Source organism: Varanus komodoensis, unplaced genomic scaffold (genome assembly GCF_004798865.1).
Source record: "Varanus komodoensis strain SLA01 unplaced genomic scaffold, ASM479886v1 scaffold11, whole genome shotgun sequence".
Classification (NCBI taxonomy): Eukaryota; Metazoa; Chordata; class Lepidosauria; order Squamata; family Varanidae; genus Varanus; species Varanus komodoensis.
Window position 1 is genome coordinate 9,056,300 of NW_025335317.1, and position 21,816 is coordinate 9,078,115.

At 43.8% G+C, this 21,816-nt stretch overlaps 1 protein-coding gene across 1 annotated transcript in view; it reads left to right on the plus strand.

Moving 5' to 3' along the window:
• The window catches only part of CHAT (choline O-acetyltransferase), a 34,277-nt gene that overhangs the window by 2,041 nt on the left and 10,420 nt on the right, over positions 1-21,816 (plus strand). Inside the window, exons 3-11 of the mRNA XM_044420117.1 lie at positions 1,386-1,504; positions 5,983-6,036; positions 7,108-7,288; positions 9,373-9,550; positions 11,821-11,990; positions 14,759-14,859; positions 15,781-15,909; positions 18,482-18,604; positions 21,160-21,301. Coding sequence (XP_044276052.1) covers positions 1,386-1,504; positions 5,983-6,036; positions 7,108-7,288; positions 9,373-9,550; positions 11,821-11,990; positions 14,759-14,859; positions 15,781-15,909; positions 18,482-18,604; positions 21,160-21,301 — 1,197 coding nt within the window. The remainder of the gene's footprint in view (positions 1-1,385; positions 1,505-5,982; positions 6,037-7,107; positions 7,289-9,372; positions 9,551-11,820; positions 11,991-14,758; positions 14,860-15,780; positions 15,910-18,481; positions 18,605-21,159; positions 21,302-21,816) is intronic.

Consider the following 21,816-nt stretch of genomic DNA (forward strand, 5'->3'; position numbering starts at 1 on the left):
GGGATGCACCAAGGGTGATTTTTATTTGTGTGTGTGCGTTCTGTGGTTTTTCCTTTATTATATGATTTTTGTACTTGTATTTGTACTTTGTTAAAAAAATGAAATTAAAAAAAAAGAAATGAAAGCTGGGTTGGGTGTAGAGTCTATAGACATGAGTGCCACAAATATTACCAGTTGGTGGTGAAATGAAAGTCAGAGGCCAGATTCACATGAACATGGGCTGTTGTTGAATCATGGATTGTTACATGCAAACCCTTGCACTGTGATTTAACTATGAGTTGTGACCTATGAATAACCCAGAATTGATGATGCCACAACAAACCCTGGATTCTGTTCCTGGGCTGTTCATGGGTAACAACTCATGTATTGTAAGCCACCTAGGAAGGCCTCGGCAGTTATAGACAGCCTATAAATACATGTATAAATAAACCATGACCCAGATTTCACGTATAATGACAACCCACAATTAAATTAGGAGGCTTCTGTTGGCTGGAGCACTGCTCTATAGCATCCATAGCAAAAGGATTAACCAGACCTGGATACAAGTTAAGTAATTCCTGACAGTCTAACCTTGCATGAAAGATGTTTCATGAATCAGGAAATCCAGAATCTTTGTAAAAAGAATTAAGCACATGGCAAAAGAAATTGGTTCAATCTACACAAACCAAAATGACTATCCATTTCCAAGTTAATTCCATTAACCAATGCACGTAACAATGACAGGAATAATGGCTAATCAATGCCGCAGCAACAATAGATTTTTCTGCCAAATGTCACCAGTTAAGAGCTATCAAAACTGTATTTCTTTAAAATCAAATGGGATGTAGGCTTTCCTGTTTCTGCAAACAATGCAAATCAAGAGAATTATAAAATTTGGGGGTTTTAAATCATGTGGTCATTTCACTTGAAAAAGTGGAATTCTCCTGCAAAAGGAGAGAAGATTTTCAAATACAGAAATATCAAATGAAGGGAAAAGGATTCATAATAATGGACAATATGAGCAGAAACACCTTTTCTTTTCCACCAGGGCCCTGGCTAAGTGTTAAAATCCCTAGTGAATGATAGATGCCAGAGGAATTCTAATTCTAGGACTGGGTTAGGCTCTGAGATTTTAGGCTAGTTTTCACCAAGGTGGTGGCTCCCAAATGCATGGACTACAACTCTCATCATTCCCTGCCAACATGGAGGGCACCAGGTGAGAATGACTGCCCTAGGGAATATGAGAGAAGAGTTTTATTTTCAACATCTGTTCCTACAGCAATGGAAAAGGTCTCAAAGGAACCCTATTTCAGCAAATGCCTAAAATGCAGCAATAAGCACATAAACATGGAAAACTTATTATATTGTTTGGCTCTGTCATCATCTGTGACTGTTATTTTTGACAGGTTTTAAACTACTGGCTAGATGACATGTACCTCAACAACCGATTGGCTCTTCCAGTCAATTCCAGCCCAGCAATTATCTTTGCTCGCCAACAGTTCCAAGATGCAAATGACCAACTGAGGTAAAGTTTCTGTGGATCACACTGAGAACGAATCCTTCCATATTCTATTGTGGCAAAGCAGTAATAAAAGATAGATGGATTTCCAAAATCATTACACATGGAGGTAAAACTAGTCTTGAAGGTGAAATTCAACATTCCACACATTTCAGGTAACTTAAATTCCTCTCTTAGGCTACCTGAACTATTTAGTTCAGACTGATTATCTGTTGCTCATAGCACATGAATTAATGATCACATGATCAGGAATTGCCCAGGCAAATGGGAGAATCATCCAATGCCAACCATGATGGAATGATTATGGAAAATTTGGAAAGTACCTGATATAGCTAAATCAGAGATTCCCAGCATTTGCAGGCTGATGGGCACATGTGGAACTTGAAGAGTGTGCTTTGGCCACACTCCGACAATGGCTACCAAGAATGGCAGTTGCCCATTCACAAAATGGCTGCCATGGTAGGCACAGCCGGTCAGAAAGCAAGGCAGATTCCTATGGACACCATAGATAACAAGGCAGGTTCCCATGGACACCATATTCATAACAAAAAAATTAAGCTGTTCTTACAAAACCACCTGTGTTCATTAATTAGTGATGGTGATTTCTGGAATATCAAGCTATTCACTGACTGTTTTTCCAAGATCACAATATTGTAAAAGGTTTTATCAATAAAAGAAGTCTTACAAACCGCCATAAAACACGTACTTCAGTCAAACAGGTTTGTTATGGATTAACCAAAAGAGGAAGACTCTGTGCTTTATCTTGTGGAAACCAAAGGTCAGAGGTCATGCTTTTCAAGGAAAATATATTCTGTGCATATATGTGTCTTCTTATGAAGACTTGAAATTAACAGCTTCTTGGAAGAAGGACTGTATGAGAAATGGCTCCTGTTGTTTATGACATCCTTTCACTAAACAAACAATCTTGGTGCCCAAAAAGAGAACAGCATCTGCTTCGCTACAGCTCAGACCTGCTGAACTGTAACACCACCAAACATGTTTCAGGATCTAGTATGAGATTTTTGTGTCGCAAAGGGAAATGACCCCGTCCGCAGCCTTGCCAGTACAAAATGGGTGTATCAGAGGGGGCATCAAATTACAGCAACTTATAGACATGCAGGAAGCCAGAGATGGGGGACTTTCTGTCCATTGTTCCGCCATGCTGGTTCAGAGGGCACACGGGGCTTCCAGCAGGGTCCAGCCATTCAGTGTTAAGACTAATGGGAAGAGGAAGTCCTTCGTCATGACTAATCACCAATGAGAGATAATAGGAGTGCCTTCCTCCAGCTTCGGCTAATCCATCAGCTGCGTCCCTACCTGGAAGAAGATTGCCTAGCAACAGTGACACACACGTTGCTTACTTCCTGGTTGGATTTCTGCAGCATGCTTTATGTGGGGCTGCCTTGAAGACAGTCCGGATACTTCAGATGGTGCAAAACAGAGCTGCCAGGATGCTGACGGGGACTGGGCATTATTCTCACATAACCCCAGTCCTCTATCAGCTCCACTGGCTTCCCATTGAAGTCCGGGCTCAATTCAAGGTGCTGGTTATTACCTATAAAGCCCTAAATGGCTTGGGACCTGGATACCTAAAGGAATGCCTTCTTCCCTATTTGCCCTCCTGCCCCCTGAGATCGGCAGCAGATGCCCTCCTCCGGGAACCCTCTGTGAAAGACATTAGGAGACAGAGTACCCGGAGGAGGGCCTTCTCTGCGGTGGCGCCCCATCTATGGAATGCGCTCCCCAGAGAGGTCCGCCTGGCTCCGTCACTATATGTTTTTCGGTGCCAGATCAAGACCTTTTTATTTGATCAACATTTTAATAAGTTTTAATATTGTATTTTTTATCATTATATTTTAACCACAGCCAGAGTGGGTCAATAATTTATTTATGTTTGGTGATATTTGTATTTCATCTTTGTAAGCCGTCCTGAGGCTTTTGCCAAGGACGACATATAAATATCCTAAATAAAATAAAATAAAATATAGTAGGGATTCCCTTTAAGAGGCTAGTTACCTTCCCAATTGGAGGGCAAGCTGTACTGTCTCACCTTCCTAAAGTGCAGAACAGGTGAAGATGCTTCAGTTGGGGCAACTTCGCTGTGCATGAGCTTCCCTTGCCTAGGAAAAGCCCACCTGCTACACAGTTGGGGGACGAATGAGGTCAGAAGAAAGGGCTGGTGTCTCCTGACCTACGAAGGGCTTGTGGGGGCTTGACTCTTTTCCCAAATAAAGTCTCCACCACTGCCCTAAACAGACCAGATGTGCCACCGATTTAAATACACTGCCCTATATGATTGTCGAGAAACATCTATCCCTTAGGGCCAGAATAATTTTGTACACTGTGAGGGGTTGTCCTATTGACACTAAACCAGAGGTGGGTTACTCTGGGCATCCCAAGGGCCAATTTCCAGCCCCTGGACCATCCAACCTCCCTCCAAGGTCTCTTTCAACTCTGTCATTCTGTGTGGGTGGACCTGGGAAAATGGGATGGCAGCTTCTGTTGCCCAGACTCTATTCCAGCCAGCAGACTGGAATGGAACTTTTCTGCACCACTTTGCAACCAACAACTGCCTAGTTCCAGGGTGCTGGTGAAGCTGGAACTAATCCCAGCACAGTTTCCCACATGATATACTTTTTGCTTTGTTGTTAGGAGCGTGGACCTAAACAGCTGGACTTCCCTGGCATGTCAGAGCTTGAATGAATGTGAGATGCCCTTAACATGACAAGCTAAACCGAAAGTCTTTTGTTTGTTGACTGTGGTATAATTTTGCACAAGAAGCCAGATAACGATTGTTTTAAAAGCCTCAGCACCAAATACTTAGGTCCTCACCTGGATTCTTTGTGCGGGGGCTACAATTCTGAGCATGATTTCATAGGTGCATCATGGTTTTCCATGTGCAAGACTGCAGCCGAGAATCTGGTTTCCTCACGTTCTGCCTGCCTGTCAGGGAAAGAAAGCTACATAGAAAATACTAAATACAAATGGAATTCTAACATGTTTTAAACGCTAGATTCAGTCACCTTCTGTTTTGCAGGGACAATGCATAGCAACATAAAGAATAACAACTGCCGACTGTACAGGACAGAACATGCCCTGTAAGCTGAATCATTTCATGGCAACAATTGCTTGCTAGGAAACAGTTTCACATCTTTCTGATGCAGGCAGCCCAGTCGTCAGTCCAAACTCTCTTAGCTTACAGAAAACCTGCTTAGAAACCAGGGGAACTCTGCAGTGGGAGGAGAAGGGGAGCTTTGCTGCTCAGCCCAAGGTAAAAGGTCATCAGGGGTTGTTTTTATTTAAGAAGCTCCTTGGAGGCCTCCTTCTCATGCCTTAGCTAGGTGTGAGGATGGCAGATTTGTTTCACAAGTCTTCCTGACTCCCATAGAAAGCAAAGAATGCTTTGCATATGAATCGGTGCTGATGGAGGGCTCCTTCTCTTCTCTTCTCTTCTCTTCTCTTCTCTTCTCTTCTCTTCTCTTCTCTTCGAGGGAAGAGCGACCCATCTCAAGATTGCTGGAATGCATGTGTGTTTCTGCACATGCATAGAATTATGTCTGCACACATGTGCAAACAGCCATACTGCCCTGGCTGCCAGACAAATGTCATAGGTGGCCCATGGGGCTGAAAAGTTTATCCACCCCTGAAGTCAGCGCTTTTTCTTTGACTTTATCCTGTTCAACACTTTTACAGGTTTTACGTTGTGTTTTATATTAGGCGCTTAATTCTGTGAACTGTCCCAAAGAGCTTTGGCTATTGTGTGTGATCAGAATTAAATTAATGCATAAATAAATGTGTGGTGTTTAATGTGTCAGCCTTTGACGGAAATAATCCTGGGGTTTGAATCCCCACTCAGCCCTTTGGGTCAGTTATAATTATTTTAGCCTAACCTACCTTCCAAGGTTGTGTTGAGAATAAACTGAGATAGAACATGAATACTACCCCAAGTTCTTTGAAGGTGTGATGGAAGCATTTTGTTGTTGTTGTTGTTGTTATTATTATTATTAAATGTGTATAAAATCCACCCATTAGCATCATGCTCTCTGGCCAGCCATTACAATAAGAATATCAATAAAACATTGAATAAAATAATACAATTAAAATATTTTAATAAATAAACACCATAAAACACAATATAGCTAATCAGACAAAAACATACATCAATAAAATTAAAAAATTAAAACCAGTGCCATCAATATAGATGGTCTAAGTAGTGCCATGGGTACATTGAAAAAGAAAAGTTTTCATCAGGTGCCTAGAACTCAGTAAAGTAGGCACCTGACAAATTGCCAGTGCAGAACATTCCACAAGAGAATTACAGACGTAAGTACTAAAAGTAAATGATTCCACAGGCAGAGTCACTACTGGGAGACTAGTGTGCAAAAGGTCCGCCCAACCACCCTACACACAGTGTTAATGTACAGAGTCTAACCACATCCACCGCCAGGAGCGTAATAGATGCTACCTCTGTCTTTTGCTTGCAGGTTTGCTGCCAATCTCATTTCTGGCGTGCTTGACTACAAAGCCCTGCTGGACACGTAAGCTCTTTGCTTTTTTGGAACAGAATCAATGTTTTCATCAGGAGCCTAAAGACATACAAGCTGGAGCATTTGCAAAGGTCGAAGCTCAAATAATCCAGTTCAAATAAATAAATCCTTACCACTTAGTCTGTTTGCCTAATTTACAGAATTTTGAAAAATATTATTCACCTCCCCCGCACACAAAAACACTTAAATTATAAAAGGCACACCGAAAGATTCGGATTCCCTTTTGTAATTTAAGTAATTTAAGTGGGGAGACAATATACTAACCCTTCTTCCTGCCAGAGGACAAACATAGGCACCAGAAAGTGGAAATGTGAAGGCTCCAGGCTGGGCAGTGATCAAGAACAATTTACAGCGGGTGGGGGTGGATTTTTCCCCTGAATTCCCCCCACCCCCAAGAAGCAAAACAAGTTCTACAGATAAAGGATAGTTTCCCCAGCCTGTTTCAGTTTGCATATCTGTACCAGAAAAGCAGTTTGTTGATAAGGTCATCATATCTGTTTTTGCAGGTACTGCTTTTAAAATGATTTCCAGAAGTTACAGATATGAACCAATCTGACCCTGGTCCTTTTTTAAATAACTCATAAATCTCAAATACTTCAGGAAACGGAGCTGTTTTCCCTGTCTGCTTAGTAAATGAAACACTTTAGGCCAACTCTGCAAAGCCACAGACCTTCTTTTTCTCCCCATGAAGGACCACTTATAAACTCTACAGATGTGGCACAGTATTGTATTTCCTCTGTGTGGTTAGATGTTCCAATAACGAGTGTTGGACAGGGACAGTGTGAAGGGAATGCCTGTGTTTGTCCTTGTTTTGCATGCCATTTGTGTTTTCAGCACATATCAACTGAATGCAAATACGGTTGCCTAGTAAGCTGATAGGCCTGCCCAGAATATTGAATTTTGACTTTGCTATAGGAATCCATCCATTTCCCTTTACTGTAATCTTATTTTTGTATGAGTCTAACTGTGTTGTGTATCTAAATCTAATTGTAAACAAAACAAAGGACAGATTAGATTTCGTTTCCCTTCTGTCTACTTCTCTCTCTTTCTCTGTCCCTCCAGCCATGCTTTGCCTGTTGATTTTGCTCGCGGACAGCTCTCTGGCCATCCCCTCTGTATGAAGCAATACTATGGACTCTTTTCTTCCTATCGTCTTCCAGGACCTACCAAAGACACCTTGGTGGCCCAGAAAAGCAATATCATGCCTGAACCAGAACATATCATTGTTGCTTGTAACAATCAGGTGTGTGGATCTTCATTGTGCGCATGTCTTTCAAAACCCAAGTCTGATTCATTTTGCCATTGGCATCCAAGACAAATGATTTCACTGAAGTCCCTGCAAGAGAACAGGGGTTGGGGAAGGGAGTCATGCCTTTGCTGAAATGATCGTGTAGCAAGGATGAGCATATTAAGTGAATCATAGAATCACAGTTGGAAGGGGCCTAGAGGGCCATCAAGTCCAACTCCCTGCTCAACACAGGATTCAAGTCTCCCATCCAGATTCTAACCAGGGCTGACCCTGCTTAGCAGCCAAGATTAGGCAAACTCAGGCACTTCGGGCTATAAGGAAGCCTCCTTTTGGTTCTGAGTGTGTGCTACTCAATGACTGATGTGGATTAGAGCTACAATTCTGGATAAATAGACTCAAACCTCTCAGTCACACCAGCTGCTTAAAGATGTTTGTTGCTTAAGGAGGTGACTCTTCTGTTGGTGAAAATGAGAAGTTCCCCTTCTCTCGCAAAACATGGTATGAAAAGACACCCAGTGACAGCTTCTGTGGATGGCTTAGAGTGGGGCAGACAACTTTGCACTCTCCAGATGCTTTGGACTACAGTCCCCGTAAATCACATAAGTCAGTGTGGCCAGTGGTAGAGGGCCATGGGAGCTGGCACTGAAGCATCGGAAGGGCACCAGGTTGCCCACTTAGTGTATAGGTCTGGCTTCTGTTCAGGGACTGAAAGAGGCTCTAAGCTATAGAGATGTGGTCATTCTGCCTGCCTCTGCCACGCGGCATGTAAAGCAGAGATGGAGAATGTGCAGCCCTTCAGAGGATGTTTGACCAGAGCTCTCATCAGCAGTGGCCTGCTGAGCCATGGATGAGAGACCATGGGAGTATTATTATTATTATTGTTATTGTTATTATTATAACATTTCTATGTCGCCCCTTGCCGAAACCTCGGGGCGGCTTACAACACAATAAAATACATTGAAATACAATAGAACATAATGAATTACCATTAAATACAAAAATACAAAAAATACACTGAGTTACAAATATAAAATTAATATTATCAGTATAAAAGAAGTAAATAAAAATATAGGAGGAGAAAGAGAAGGAAGAAGAAGTTGCCCTGGCCAGATCATATGTTTTAACAATTAAAATGATGTTTAAATAAAAAGGTCTTTACCTGGCGCCGAAAAACCAGTAACGACGGTGCCAGGCGGACCTCTTTTGGGAGTGAATTCCATAGGTTGGGCTGTCCAACAGTATCTACTGGGCCATACTTCCCAGTTATGTGACAAGAAAACCACAGAGGCGTATCTCTGAACATCCCGGGCATGTGCCCCGGAAAACATGGATCCCTGAGGCTTGCGCCTGAATGTTAAAGAATAAGGCATTTGCCACATTCAATGGCTGCACTGTTGTGTTGTGTGCGTGTGTGTGGTTCATATTTCTTGTGGGAAGCACCAGTGGGAAGCTACAGTGAGCACAGATGCAACATAAAAATGGGCAGCTATTCTAAGAAAAGAAGTTCAGCTGCTCAGCTGTGAACGAGGAGTAGCTGGAAGAGAACGCCTGCCCCATTCTTTGCCACAACGTAAACAGCTAGTTTGTTTTTCAGCACCCTCCAGAGTACCCTTAAAGCCCCAAGGACTTGGTGCCTAATATCGAAAGGATACTATTCCCTTGCACAAGCATCCCAAAATTTACAGTCCTCACTAGGAACCCTCTAAGTTATGTGAGGCTGTAAGAGGGGGGGAAAGAAGGCACTTTTCAGTTGTGAGATTGCATAAGAAATGCCCTTCGTTTTTTAAAACTATAAAAATAAAAAAGTTATATTTGCCCAGGCTTTTACAGTATTGTCTCTTATTTTTATAGGCAGGTTTACTGTCCGCTTGTTTTGTTGTTCAGTTGTGTGGTTTTAGGGTGTTTGTTTATTTGTTTCATAGGTTAGAGAAAGACTTATTTGCATTTTGCCTTTAGTAACATGCTTATGAATTTCAGGAACTGCCCTGGGAGTTCCTGTAAACTGAAGGGTGGCATATTTTTTACTAAATAAAACATATCCATGACCTTTCTTTCAACTGCTTTTCCTTCCTCTGCAGTTTTTTGTTTTGGATGTTGTCATTAATTTCCGCCGTCTCAGCGAAGGGGATCTTTTCACTCAGTTGTGTAAGATAGTCAAAATGGCTGAGAATGAAGAAGAGAGACTGCCTCCGATCGGTCTCCTGACATCTGATGGACGGACAGAGTGGGCTGAAGCCAGGACAATCCTTGTTGAAGGTTAGCAAGAATGACCCAAACAGTCTCTGTACACCATCCTCTTCCCCCATTTCCACTGACCTTCATTCCACAAAAGGAAGCTTTGCATTGTGTGGCCAAGTCACCAAAGCAGAGAAATCCATCTCCAAACTGGAGGACAGTGACTTCCATAAAACATGCGATCCTAATTTATATGTATTATTTAGCAATAGTAGTAGCAGCAGCTTATAATGAAGAAAGCTGGCAGCTCCGAACCAGTGGGATGGCAGATCCATGCCTGGTATCAGCCCAAACCTTTGAGGATGTGTCCATGGTACTAAACCCCCATTTAGATTCAGCACCATTGACAGCTCATGAAAAGTTCAGTCTGAAATCCAGAATGGATACCCCACCACCTCAAGTTAGAGCATCGAGGATGTTTTTGGTTCCCCAGAATACCTGACTCATCTTAGCTGGGTTGATCAGAAGTAATAATCCCATCTGGTCATTATGTTACAGTGCAGCAAAACTGAGGCCAATATCTGCCAAGAGATTCAGGAAGAAAGAGAGGCATCTGGGTCTTGATCCAGGCCTGGTTTTGAGTCCCTTGGCACTTTATAGATCCCATGCATTCTCCTTAAAGCAGGGACAGAAAATCTGCAGCCCTAGCAGGTACATGCAGCCTTTGGCCCAAGTTCATGGAGTCCATAGCCCATTTTCAAATAATTCTGTGTGTAATCTCTTCATACCCCTGGAAAAAACCCTCTGGAAAAAAAAATTGCAGTCACTTTCTGCTATTAGGGATGCTGACTTATGGTTTTCCTGTCTCTTTTTACTTCCTTTGGAAACATCTCATCTCAGCTTATGGCATGAATCCACACATCATGCAAACGGAAAGCCATCTGGCAGACAAAGCCAAATGAAAGTTTGAAATGTAAAATAAAAGAGATCATCACACCGCAACAGTCATGAAATTTGCCTTTATTCAAAAGCTAGTTTCCCCTCCCCTCCCCCTCCTTTCACTCCAAAGGGATTGAGGAACATCTCTGTGGAAATAATGATGTGACACATCAGGCTTCATTCCGATCTTCTTTGTATGGGCCAGTAACAAAAGTGCACAGAGATTAAGTGCAATGGCTTAGTTTTTAATATGCCCAGGGATCAATATTGGTGGGGTGGTGTATCCACTCTGAGTTTCAGTCTGAGCTACTCACCATGAATATCCCCTTAAAATGTGGACTGAAACACAGAATGGATACACGACTCTGCTGAGACCGGACCTTCTGCTGTGAAAGGCACACTGTGAAAGCTCAGGCGTTTGAGAACAAAACAAATCTAGACCCTGCCAGCTCTCTGATTCTTGGCTCTGTGGTTTCTGTGGGCCAAACTATCAATGTGGGTTGCCCTGTGGCACTGTCTTTAAGACCTGATAAAAGATTGTTGATAGCTGGTAAAATTCTCACAGTGTGTCTCAATAGGAACTAATGTGGCCCAAGAAGGTAAGGAAAATGGGCAGAGATGGTTCATCTTTAATCCTTCCCACTAGACAGCGAGGGGCAAAATACATACTGGGAGTGAGAAGTGCAGTTGCTGTTGGTGCGCATCCCCAGGGCATGCTGATCTGGATTTGGAGGAGGAGGAGGTGGAGCAAGCGGAAGAGGAGGAGTGAGGAGCTTGGAATATGCACCTATTCCAGGCACTGCGATGAGAGGTGCTTATCTCAAGGCCAGGCTCCCCAGGTGGACAGGCAGCCTCTAAGAATAACTGAGATACATAGTTATTGGGAGGGGGCTTGGAACAGGGGAGTTTCTCAGAGATGACGTGTGGACAGCTCTTGACCCCGTGATGCAACATTGGCAGAAGAGGGCCACCCAACTAGAGATGTGGCATGCAGGGAAGAGGTGTGTTGTTTACAGAAGGCCCATTCCAAAAGGTTGGGGCCCAAACATACTCATACTTTCCTGGAGGTAAAGACTGGATTGGGTCCAACAAACCACTCTGTGCATGCTCAGAGATTCATTCTGGGTGGTTGTGTTTCTGGAAAAGGCTTTGGTCAATAAAGAATTTTTGCAAGAAAGGTCTGAGGCTTTGAATGTGTGAGGGGAGGAAACCCAGCTCACATTACTAGGTAAGCAAGAAAAAAAAAAAGGAAAAGCCAGCAGGTTTGGGAACATAAACAAAACCCTGGGTACTTTTCTCACTTCTGGAGCTCTCACCATTTGGAGGACTGGGGTGCAAGGGTACTGTAATATATTATTTTACAGGGAAGGCCCTGCATTTCATGTCAGCCAACCAATTGTTTTGTCCCCCAGATTCTACAAACCGAGACTCACTCGATATGATTGAGCGAAGCCTGTGCTTAGTCTGCCTTGATAGCCCAACTGGAGAGGAGCTCACAGATACCAACATGGCCTTGCAGCTCCTACACGGAGGAGGCTACAACAAAAATGGGGCCAATCGCTGGTACGACAAGCCCATGCAGGTAAGGTGTTCCCATCACTGCCTGTGAGCTCTCATCTTGCAAGGCCAAACAGTGCCAAGGGACTAACCTCATGTGCATAATAACGACATGTATCTTCTAGCTGCAGAATAATACAGAAAAAGCAGTGAGGAGGGACTGAACTAGCTGGAGAAAGAAAACTGAGGTGGATCTTTTGCATTTTGAGGGGCAGTCTTCCTCAAGGGGAAAATTGCTCGGGAAAGATGGAAGGCTTGAATTATGATGGGGAAAGTGATGGTGACCTTAATGGAATCCACAGTTCCCAGTCTGTCTCCCACTTCAATATTTTCCCAGTCGTACCCTCCTCTAACCCACAGAGCTTCGCAGCTAAAACGCAACCCAAAAGGAAGAGAAAAGAGGGTCAGATTTGTATTCGGTATGCATGTGCTAATTTGAATGCATAGATGTAAATGGGGGGGGGGTATAACTACAATGCAAGATGTCTCCCCACAATGGGGAAGGCTGTGACCAAGACCCCTCTGTGCTTGTGCCGTCAGTAGCTGACTGTCAATGCTCACTTCAAGGACCATGCGTTGCTTTAACTGGACTTGGACCAGACAGGCCCTTCAAACAAAGGTGTCCCCATGTAAAATAGGACACTCAGCCACCCTTCTTCCTGGCCAGGGTCAGTTCTGTCCACAGCGGCGCATCAGTTGGCTCTCTTCAGTGGAAGCACAACCCTAAGACACTCCCCTCCTGGCCCCTAGACTGAGGGAAGATTGCCTTTGCCAAGACTTTTTACTACTCTGTTTGCGTATGTGGCAATCTGTGTCACCCTCCGCCTGGAGTGTCAAAATGTCGGCCATCTCCATATACAATTTCCATGCCTGCCCCTAATTTCCTCCACACCCATGAAGGTAGACCTGCACAATGGGCAGAAATATCTTCCAGATGAACTATTCTTCTCATCCAAATATTCAAATATTTGTCTGAAAGAAATATTTGTCCAATTGGCTAAGGCATCCAACATGAGAGAGGGGTCAAGGGGTTGCTTCAAGTCATTTTCCCCTTTCAGCCCACATTATTGCAAAGAGTGTGGAAATAGCACCTTTGACATCATTCTCTGAATACCTGGTGATCTTTTCTGGTATTTTAATCTCTGTAGTTTGATAAACATTTCTGGCAACCGGTGGCTTTGGCTAGGTCCATGAGGGCCATGTCTATCTGTAGTTCACACTTGCAGCCAGTTTAGTAGTTACATCTGGTACATCATCAGTCTCCCATCCAGTTCCAAGCCTTTGCAGTCATGGCCTTTTGCTCCTAAGTAGAGAGGGGCTTCTAAGCATGGCACCATGGCAGACAAGCAGGCTGGGAGATGGCCAATGAGTCTCACACGGCAAAATGGCTGGGAACACGCTTGCCCAGGCAATCCCTGGCAGTGCAGATGGGGACTGCATCCAACAGTTGGCACAGGGTGTTCAGCATGGCGCAGATCAGGATGCAATCAGCACCTGTCTGTGTGAGTAATTCTTGGTTCAATGAGGGAAATGACAAACAGAAGCCACTTCCATGTTCAGGTCACATGCAACATGAGCATGAATTGGGATGGCCAGGTGTCCTATTTTGCAGTGGATACTCCTTTGCTTAAAGTTTATCCCTATTTCATGGGCTGTCTGCTGCAAAGCTGTTTTAAAGTCAAAGAATCAGAAGAAGGGATCTTGAAGTTGTCCATCAGCTGTTGGTACCAGGATGACAGAGAGGGCAAGCACAAAGGTCAGTCTTTTCCACACTGAAGAGTTAGATTGAATTTGTATTTAAATTAGAAGCATTCTTTCCAAATTTGCACGTGTGTGTATCAATTTGCAGTGCAAATGCTATGCAAATGGATGTCCTCTGTTTTGACAATATGAAGGTAGATTCCCTAGCAGGAACTGGATGCAATGGGAGGAAGGACATGCCATGTCTATTCACATTCAGGCAACAGAACATCTCCAGCCAACACACTTAAGTCTTGCACAATTTCTGGCAGTTGCCTAGCCAGCTGCTGAACAGTAAGCGTGTATGTTGTATGGCGAATTATTGGCAATTATTCCATTTCTGCAGTCCCAGGAAGGCAGCAGAAACAGGAAGTCTAGTGAGCTATTTATGGAACTCCACATACTGTTATGCCAAAAATATCTTCCACAATTTTGGATGATCCTCACTCAATTTGATAGAAAAGAACTTGCTTTTAAAAAATGCTCAAAGGAAGCAAAACTTTCAAAGAACTTCTCGTGAGTGAGGCATGGGTTTCTCATTAACTGCGATTCCAAAAAGTAACACAACATGCTGCACCCACGCACACGCACACACTCTACACCAGCAGGGGACTTTGCAATACGCAAGTATTCCTTCCACACAGCAGCTTACCAGTCACGACAAGAGGCATTTTGCTAAGATTTCACACTCAGAGATATTTGGATGCCTGCAGGGGCTTCACTGACCAGGTGCCCTTGGATCTGATCCACCTCTGCATCACTCTGGTCCTCCCGCTCTGGCCAGGCAATGATGGAGATGGAGCAGCAGTGGTGCCTCAGCCCACTCGCTCGCTGCCTCTCTGCCTATTGGCCAGGGAAATGGCAGAAACGATGAAGCAACAATGGGTGCAGGCACAAGGGCTGGCGTCAGTGGCAACCAGCATGTAAACTCAAGGAGGGAAGCTTCCCATGGGGAGGGTCTTGTCCAAAGAGGCTCAAAAACCCGGAGCGGGCAATGTTCCAAAGCCATCGTATTCACACCACGTTTCTGTGAACTTCTGTTTCCCTGCTTAGTTTGTTGTGGGAAGAGACGGAGTCTGTGGGACGGTGTGTGAGCATTCCCCTTTTGAAGGAATCGTCCTGGTGCAGTGCATTGAACATTTGTTCAGACACATGTAAGTCTGCTCTGATCATGTGCCATATCTACACGCCACACCTCCTTCCTTCCTCTGTGGATCCTTGACATCATAGGCATGCCAGGTTTTTATTTGACTGGACTTTATCATTTGCTGTTGTAAAACAATGCAGTTACTGAAGCACAGTGAAATCCTTTTTGTTGCTGGTAATGATGTTGATGTTTATTAGAGAACGTACTAGACTTTTTCCCTTTCTTAATACAATGCAAACAATAAATCTTTCCCGCTCTCTCCCACCCCTATTCCTTCCACTTTACAATCCCCTCCTTCCTCCTCTCACCTTGTCTTTAAAGTGTATCATTTTTATGTGTATGAGTCAAATCATTGAGCAAAATTTGGATAATTAGTTACTTAGCAAAAAGAAAGCAATGATCAGCCTGCACTGGTTTTACTCTGTGTATAGTTCAAGAACACATTCCTATATAAATTGGAATTTATTTTCTTTTACTAATTTGGTACAAAGTACCTTTTCATGCTTGCCTATGGTCAAAGGAGCCCATGTGTAGACAGTTGTGCTTTTATCTGGGGTAGAATCCTTCTAAGAAGCAAGATTTGACTCTTGCAAATAATGCTCTCCTTTTAAAACACCAGCTGAGACTCCCCAGAAACATCCCCCCATACACACACCGAAAAGCCCAATCCCTGGCGCTGAAGGAAATGTGGCAAACATATGCATCTGCAAATGTGGCTTCTACACTTTTGCATGCTGGCAGCAAAAAAAAAAGCTAAAAACTATTTACCTTTAGCCACACAGAAGTAGCTATTCACGAAGATGCAGCTAAAATTAGGAGCAGATATCTCTGGCAGGGCTTTTAATCACTTCTCTGAACTCTGCAACCTATGCATTAATTGGATCTCTATAATCTTTTTTAAAAACAATAAACATTGCTACAACTACAGGAAGGAAGGTGCAAAGAAATTGGTCAGAGCAGATTCAGTGAGTGAACTTCCTGCTCCAAGAAGACTGAGGTGGAAATGTTCTCCAGAAATTCAGGGCCATTTGGCATCAGCAGCGGAAAAGCTTCAAAGGTAAGATGAATCTGTTTGATTCTCCATTTGCTGGCTAATACAGTGATATTAGGGTGGTAAGTCTTCATCAGTTTAAATGGCAATTTAATCCATTTAAACCTTAACTGATGAATGAGTATGAGTTTATTTTAATCAGTGAGGGGAGATAATCAACTGTGGCAGTGAGAGTTAAAAGCATCCTTGTTTCATTTGTGGAGGCTGTAGAGATCCTGGTGTGTCATTGTCAGACTGAATAAAGAAGAAGAGAGAGATGACCCACTAATGCTAGCTTTTGTTTATTAAATGATCTCATGCTTCTTTCAGTGTCTCAGAAAGTTCTCTGTACTAAATTCTAGAAAGGTGTAGATTTATTTAAGTTTTGTCCATTAATTCATTGATTGATTAGTCTAAAGGCAGTGGATGATTCATTAGAATGGGCAGTATCCAACATTCTTGGCATCAAATCAAACAGATTCATACTCTGGTCTCATCTAGAGTACTGCATTCAGTTCCAGGCACCACACTTTAAGCAAGATGTAGACAACCTGGAAAGGGTTCAGCAGAGAGCAACAACTGTCAAGAGCTAAGGTTCCTCCTTTCACACATTCAGATGCCACAGACCATTTCTTGCAAAATGGTCTTTATTGACCAGACCCAGAATGAATCTCTGAGCATGTGCAATGCAGTTCATAGAACCCAATCTAGCATTAACCACCAGGAACTCTCCTTCAGGAGGGGCCTTCCAAAAATGACCACATTTCCTCTCTGCATGCCTATCCTGTAATTGGGCCACCCTCCTCTGCTGACACCACATCATGGAGTCAAGTTGTCCAACTCATCCTTGTCTGAGAAGCTCCCCTGTTCCAAGTCCCTTCCTGCCAATTGTATTTATTTATTTATTCGTTCATTCCCAGAGACCGCCTGCCACCTGGGGAGTCTGGCCTTGAGGCAGACATCTCCTCTTCTCTCATTTCAATGTTTAGAAATAGCCCCATTCCAATCTCCGCTCTCCCCCCCCCTCCCACCCACATGCTTCTTCTGCCTCTGATTCTTTTTCTGGGAACCAGCCACCAGCCCTGTAGGATGTGCCCCCAAAGCAGCTCTCTTTCTCACTCCCAATAACAAACAAGGATGATTCAGGGACTGAAAACAAGCATAATGAAGAGAGATTGAAAGAACTGGGCATATTTAGCCTCCAGATGAGAGATACGACCGCACTCTTCAAGTCCTTCAAAGTTTGTCACAAGAGGAAGACAGGACCTCTTCTTGATCACCCCAGAGTGCAGGACGTGGAATAAAGGGCTCAAGTTACAGGAAGCCAGGTGCCAGCTAGATATAAGGCAAAAATTCCTGACTGTGAGAGCAGTGCAACAATGGAACCAGTGACCTAAGGGAGCTTGCGGGCTTCCCCACACCAGCCACATTCAAGACGCAACTGGACAGCCACCTGAGATGGATGGTTTAACTTGAAGTCCTACACTGAGCAGGGGGCTGGACCAGCTGTCCTCCTGGCCCCACCCCCAACGCGACTGTTCTGTGATTCTGTGATTAGACTTCTACAAACAATGGGTCGTTTCATGACCCAACCCTATATTGCGACAGTCCTGCCCCATGTCTATAGATGGTGCAAACCCTAAATTCCATCAGTGGTTTATTAACTGGGTGCTGCTGTACCAGACGGCAATCACTATATCATGACTGAGTTTCGGCATGCAGGGATCTTACTGATGCTTAATCAAACAGAATTCGGCAGCTTAGCTGCAATCCTAACCATCTTTCCAAATGCACTTCAGTACACATTTCAGCTGTTCCACCAAGCTCTGCCCGCAGGCCTGCTGCTAAGTCATGTAATGTCAAGGAGATGCACCACTCTTACCTAAGATGCCATACCTTACCTAAGAGCAGCCAGAAAGGGTGATCTGGATGAAACCAGGTGCTACCTTTCTCCCATGAAAATCTGCCACCTCGTTTAAAAATTGCATCTGTTGGCACAGTTCTTCAGGGAAGCTGCATCTAAACCTTCATTTAATCATAACATGCAGACAGAGAACTATGCCAAGGTGACTGGGACAAAAACTGAAGACAGGGCTGATTATGCCACATGCTCCATGGCGATGTAGTTGCTATTCTTATGGCTAGGCTCCTGTCACATAAATAACGGCTGCAAACATAACAGGCAGTCAATTGGATACGGCATTTAGTCTTCGCATTTTATGTAAAAGGTGGCCTCGGTACAGGCTCTGTGCTGTAAGTAGACCGTGGAAAAGACTAGTCTTGCAGAGTGTGAAAAGACAGGTGTGTCAGCAAACAGCCCATCTGGGGAGAAAATTTGAATGGAAGTATTAATTTTTGCATGTTCCCATACTACTGCTACAAAAGTTGCTTCTTCTGAAAGCCATTGTCCATTTCATGACAGGTCCCAGCTTGGATCTGAATGACCTCTATGACATCTGAGGATTTGGGGGTGCAGATGAGGACCAAAGATCTCAGCTGCTTTGGAGTATATCCCAAGAATAGTTGTCTCAGTGATGTGTGTTTTAAAATGACACAAGATCTTCCCAATTTCACTCCTGGTTTTGTGCTCATTTCCTAGGCTGGCGAAGAACCTAGATCTTCTTGTGTATAAATTTGAAAACTATGGGAAAGAATTTATCAAGAAACAGAAGATGAGTCCAGATGCGTATATCCAAGTAGCACTACAGCTGGCTTTCTACAGGTATGTGAAGCCGAATCCAAGTTCTGAGATGGGCAACTCAATCTCAAATGGATGGGCAACTCAGTCTCAAAAACGGGGCTTCCAATCAGTTTCCCATGCACTAGCTTTCCAGTTCTCTTCACTGGGCAAGATGATATAAAAAGCCATTTCTCTGCCCCCATTCCCAGCAGCCACCCCACCCAACCTGTGCCAGTAAAAGTCTGGAAAAGAGTATCTCAGCATACAGGCAGAAATTTAGTTTAGTGCATAAGAACCCAGCCATATGTTCACCTTTAAGTGAATCGATATACCACTGCAGTGGTGTGAATGATTTCATAATGGTAAATTGCAGAAATGGAGGGACCTGCTATGGGATCTTGCTCCTCCCCACACTGTGGTCCTTATCCACATTTCCACCTTTGCTGCCCACTATTTGCTCCAGGACAAACATCCCCAGTTGTATTTCTGAAATGAAGTACAAGCCACTGTCTTGTCCATCACCACGGACAGCAGCATTTCTTGAGCCCTGCCCATGTTCTCTTTAGAACTACCTCCCTTGTCTCAACCTTAGAGGAATTTGGTAGGAAACCCAGATTCTGCCATTGCACTTCATTTGTGCTGCCCTAAAACTCAGAGCTGCGGGCAGGATCAGTCCCTCCATTTCTGGCATGCGATTAGTGTTTAATAATTGCAGCACAGAGAGGATGAGGGCAGGCAGAGAAGAAAACAAAACAGCCATGAATATTCTTACCCCCGCTCCCCATTAACAAGCAGAGAGTAATAGGGCCTAATGAGCAAGCACACTGAGAGTATGGATACAAATTATCCACTTTGTCATTAAAATCTGAATAGCAGGCAACGTCCATGCTCAACATCATGGATTTAACTGGGAAACTAAATGAAAGGAACCCAGAGTCTTTTTTTTTTAAATCAGCTTTATTAAAGAGCAAATGTTTGTCAATGTAGCATTAAAAATGGTAGGAGGATATGAAAACAGAGGTTAAAAAGGACTTTCCACAGAGTTATGTTGTTGAGCTGCACCTCTGTTAATCTGCTGCAGTTGCAACATCAACATTATTTTAATGGATATGAGAAACGTATTACTAGGTTTGGTTTGGGGGTTTGGTTTGGGGTTTGTTGTTATTCAACAGGGGAGGCAGGAAGGAAAATGGTGACGTGCATAACATTCCGATGTTCTGCACTGGTGTGGTGAACCTCAAGGGGTTAGAGCCATTCCTGTGGCTGGGATGCACCCTCCCTCCCTTGCACTCACTTGGCCCACATACCCACAGCTACACACACATGCCCAGGGACTCCCCATACAGGCATCACCTTCACACCAACCATCCACACACTTCTTTTTCCGCCAAGGATCCGAACTTGAAAGGGCTTGCTCTTCCACACAGTTGATCAAAGCATAGCCTGAACATACATTTAGTCTTCTCAGGAAGCACTGCTGCTGAAGCCTCTCTCTGGCAAGAGGATCTTCTTTCCATGCCACAGATGCTCACATATCCGCTTGTGGATTGGCAAAACAGTGGGCCAAAGAGGTTGCTTTTTATAGAATGATGTCCTATGTTCATTTATACGGATAGATAAAAATTTAGAATCAATTGCTACCATCTAAATAGAAATACACCATAATTCCCCATATGGGGGAAGGCAGAGACAAGGTGGCCTGTGGGACTATGCAGACTTCTGTCCAGGAGGCAACAGTTTGTGGGCAGAGTCAAGGCCTTTGCTCTCCCTTCTTTGAGTTCCTTACCTTTCAACCAGATGTCAGTAGACCATCCTTCAGAGAAGCGTCTGCTATGAACTGGAACACAGCATGGCCATTCCACCTTCCCCAACAGGGCTTGACTTGTCTACTCCAAAAGATGTAATATGGTGGATGCATTCCATAAAGTGGCATAACATGGTGGGTGCATCCTACAAGCTGATATCAAAATTCAAAGAATGCTTCAGTCCCTATTCGTCTCGCTTGTATACCCTGCAAGCAGTACAGAAATCACAGCTTTCCTTGTCTTGTTTCCTTGTGGTCCAGGATGGGCAATTTGTAGTCTGTAGGCCTGAACATTTTGAGGGTCACAGCTCCCATCAGCCCCAGTCAGTACAACCCATAATGAGTGATGATGCAAGTTGGAGACCAAAACAAGAATGTTTAGCAACTCCTCGGAGGCCAGCCAGAAAACAATGCTTGTTTCTTTTGATTAATTTAAAGAATGTTAGTCATCCTCTTGTGCAAAGGATGTATGGAGCAACAGTGTTGTTATGGGCACGTATTTGGTGATGTTATGGCAAATGGTTCTGCTCTACTTATGCTCAGACATAAACAATTCATTTCCTAGTGCTGCACAACCAAACTGAGTTTGACCATATGTACATACAACAATCCTGGTATTTCACAAAAGAGATGGAGGGCTGCTAAGCCAATCTTTTGTAAATAATTTTATTAGTTTAACATTGCATTATTATTGTTATCACTATGCGAACAAAATCAGACTGCAAAATGGAAGCCCAGGTAGGTCATCCATCTTTCAGAGCCATAACACTATACATTTTTCTACCCAATTTAGATTGCATGGGAAACTGGTCCCTACCTATGAAAGTGCTTCCATACGCCGATTTAAAGAGGGAAGAGTTGACAACATCCGGTCTGCAACTCCTGAAGCTTTAGCTTTTGTAAAAGGAATGACAGATAAGAAACCACCTCTGCGGGTGCGTGGATCTTTACCACCACCTCCGTCTTCTTTGCTTTGGGGTTGACAGAGGCCTAGACTTGATGGAATGGTGCCTGCTTATGGTGGTTGTTGGGAGGGGGAGGTGGGACATGGACATCCTTAAGCAGTTCCACCTTCTTCTCACCCTTCTGCTTATCCTTACCTTTTGGGCTCAATCTATATGGCAGCCCAAAGGAGGAGATGGCTGCTAGGCATGTTATTGCTTACCTTTTCAGAAAGGTTACATCAGCCTCTGCCAACCTGGTGTCCTCCAGATCCATTGGGACTATAATTCCCATCATCCTCCAACTGGCAGTGCTCTCATTTTCCTGCTCCAAGTCAGACCAGAGCAGGTGCTGCTCCCCTCACAGAGAGAGACAGAAGTAAAGCTGCAGGTGTACACATACATCTGGCATTTAGCAGGGAGTGAACCATCGGGAGCAGTCATTTTGTGCAGAAAAATGGCAGACAAAAGAAGTGTTAAGCACGAAGACAGAATGAGGGAGGGAGGGG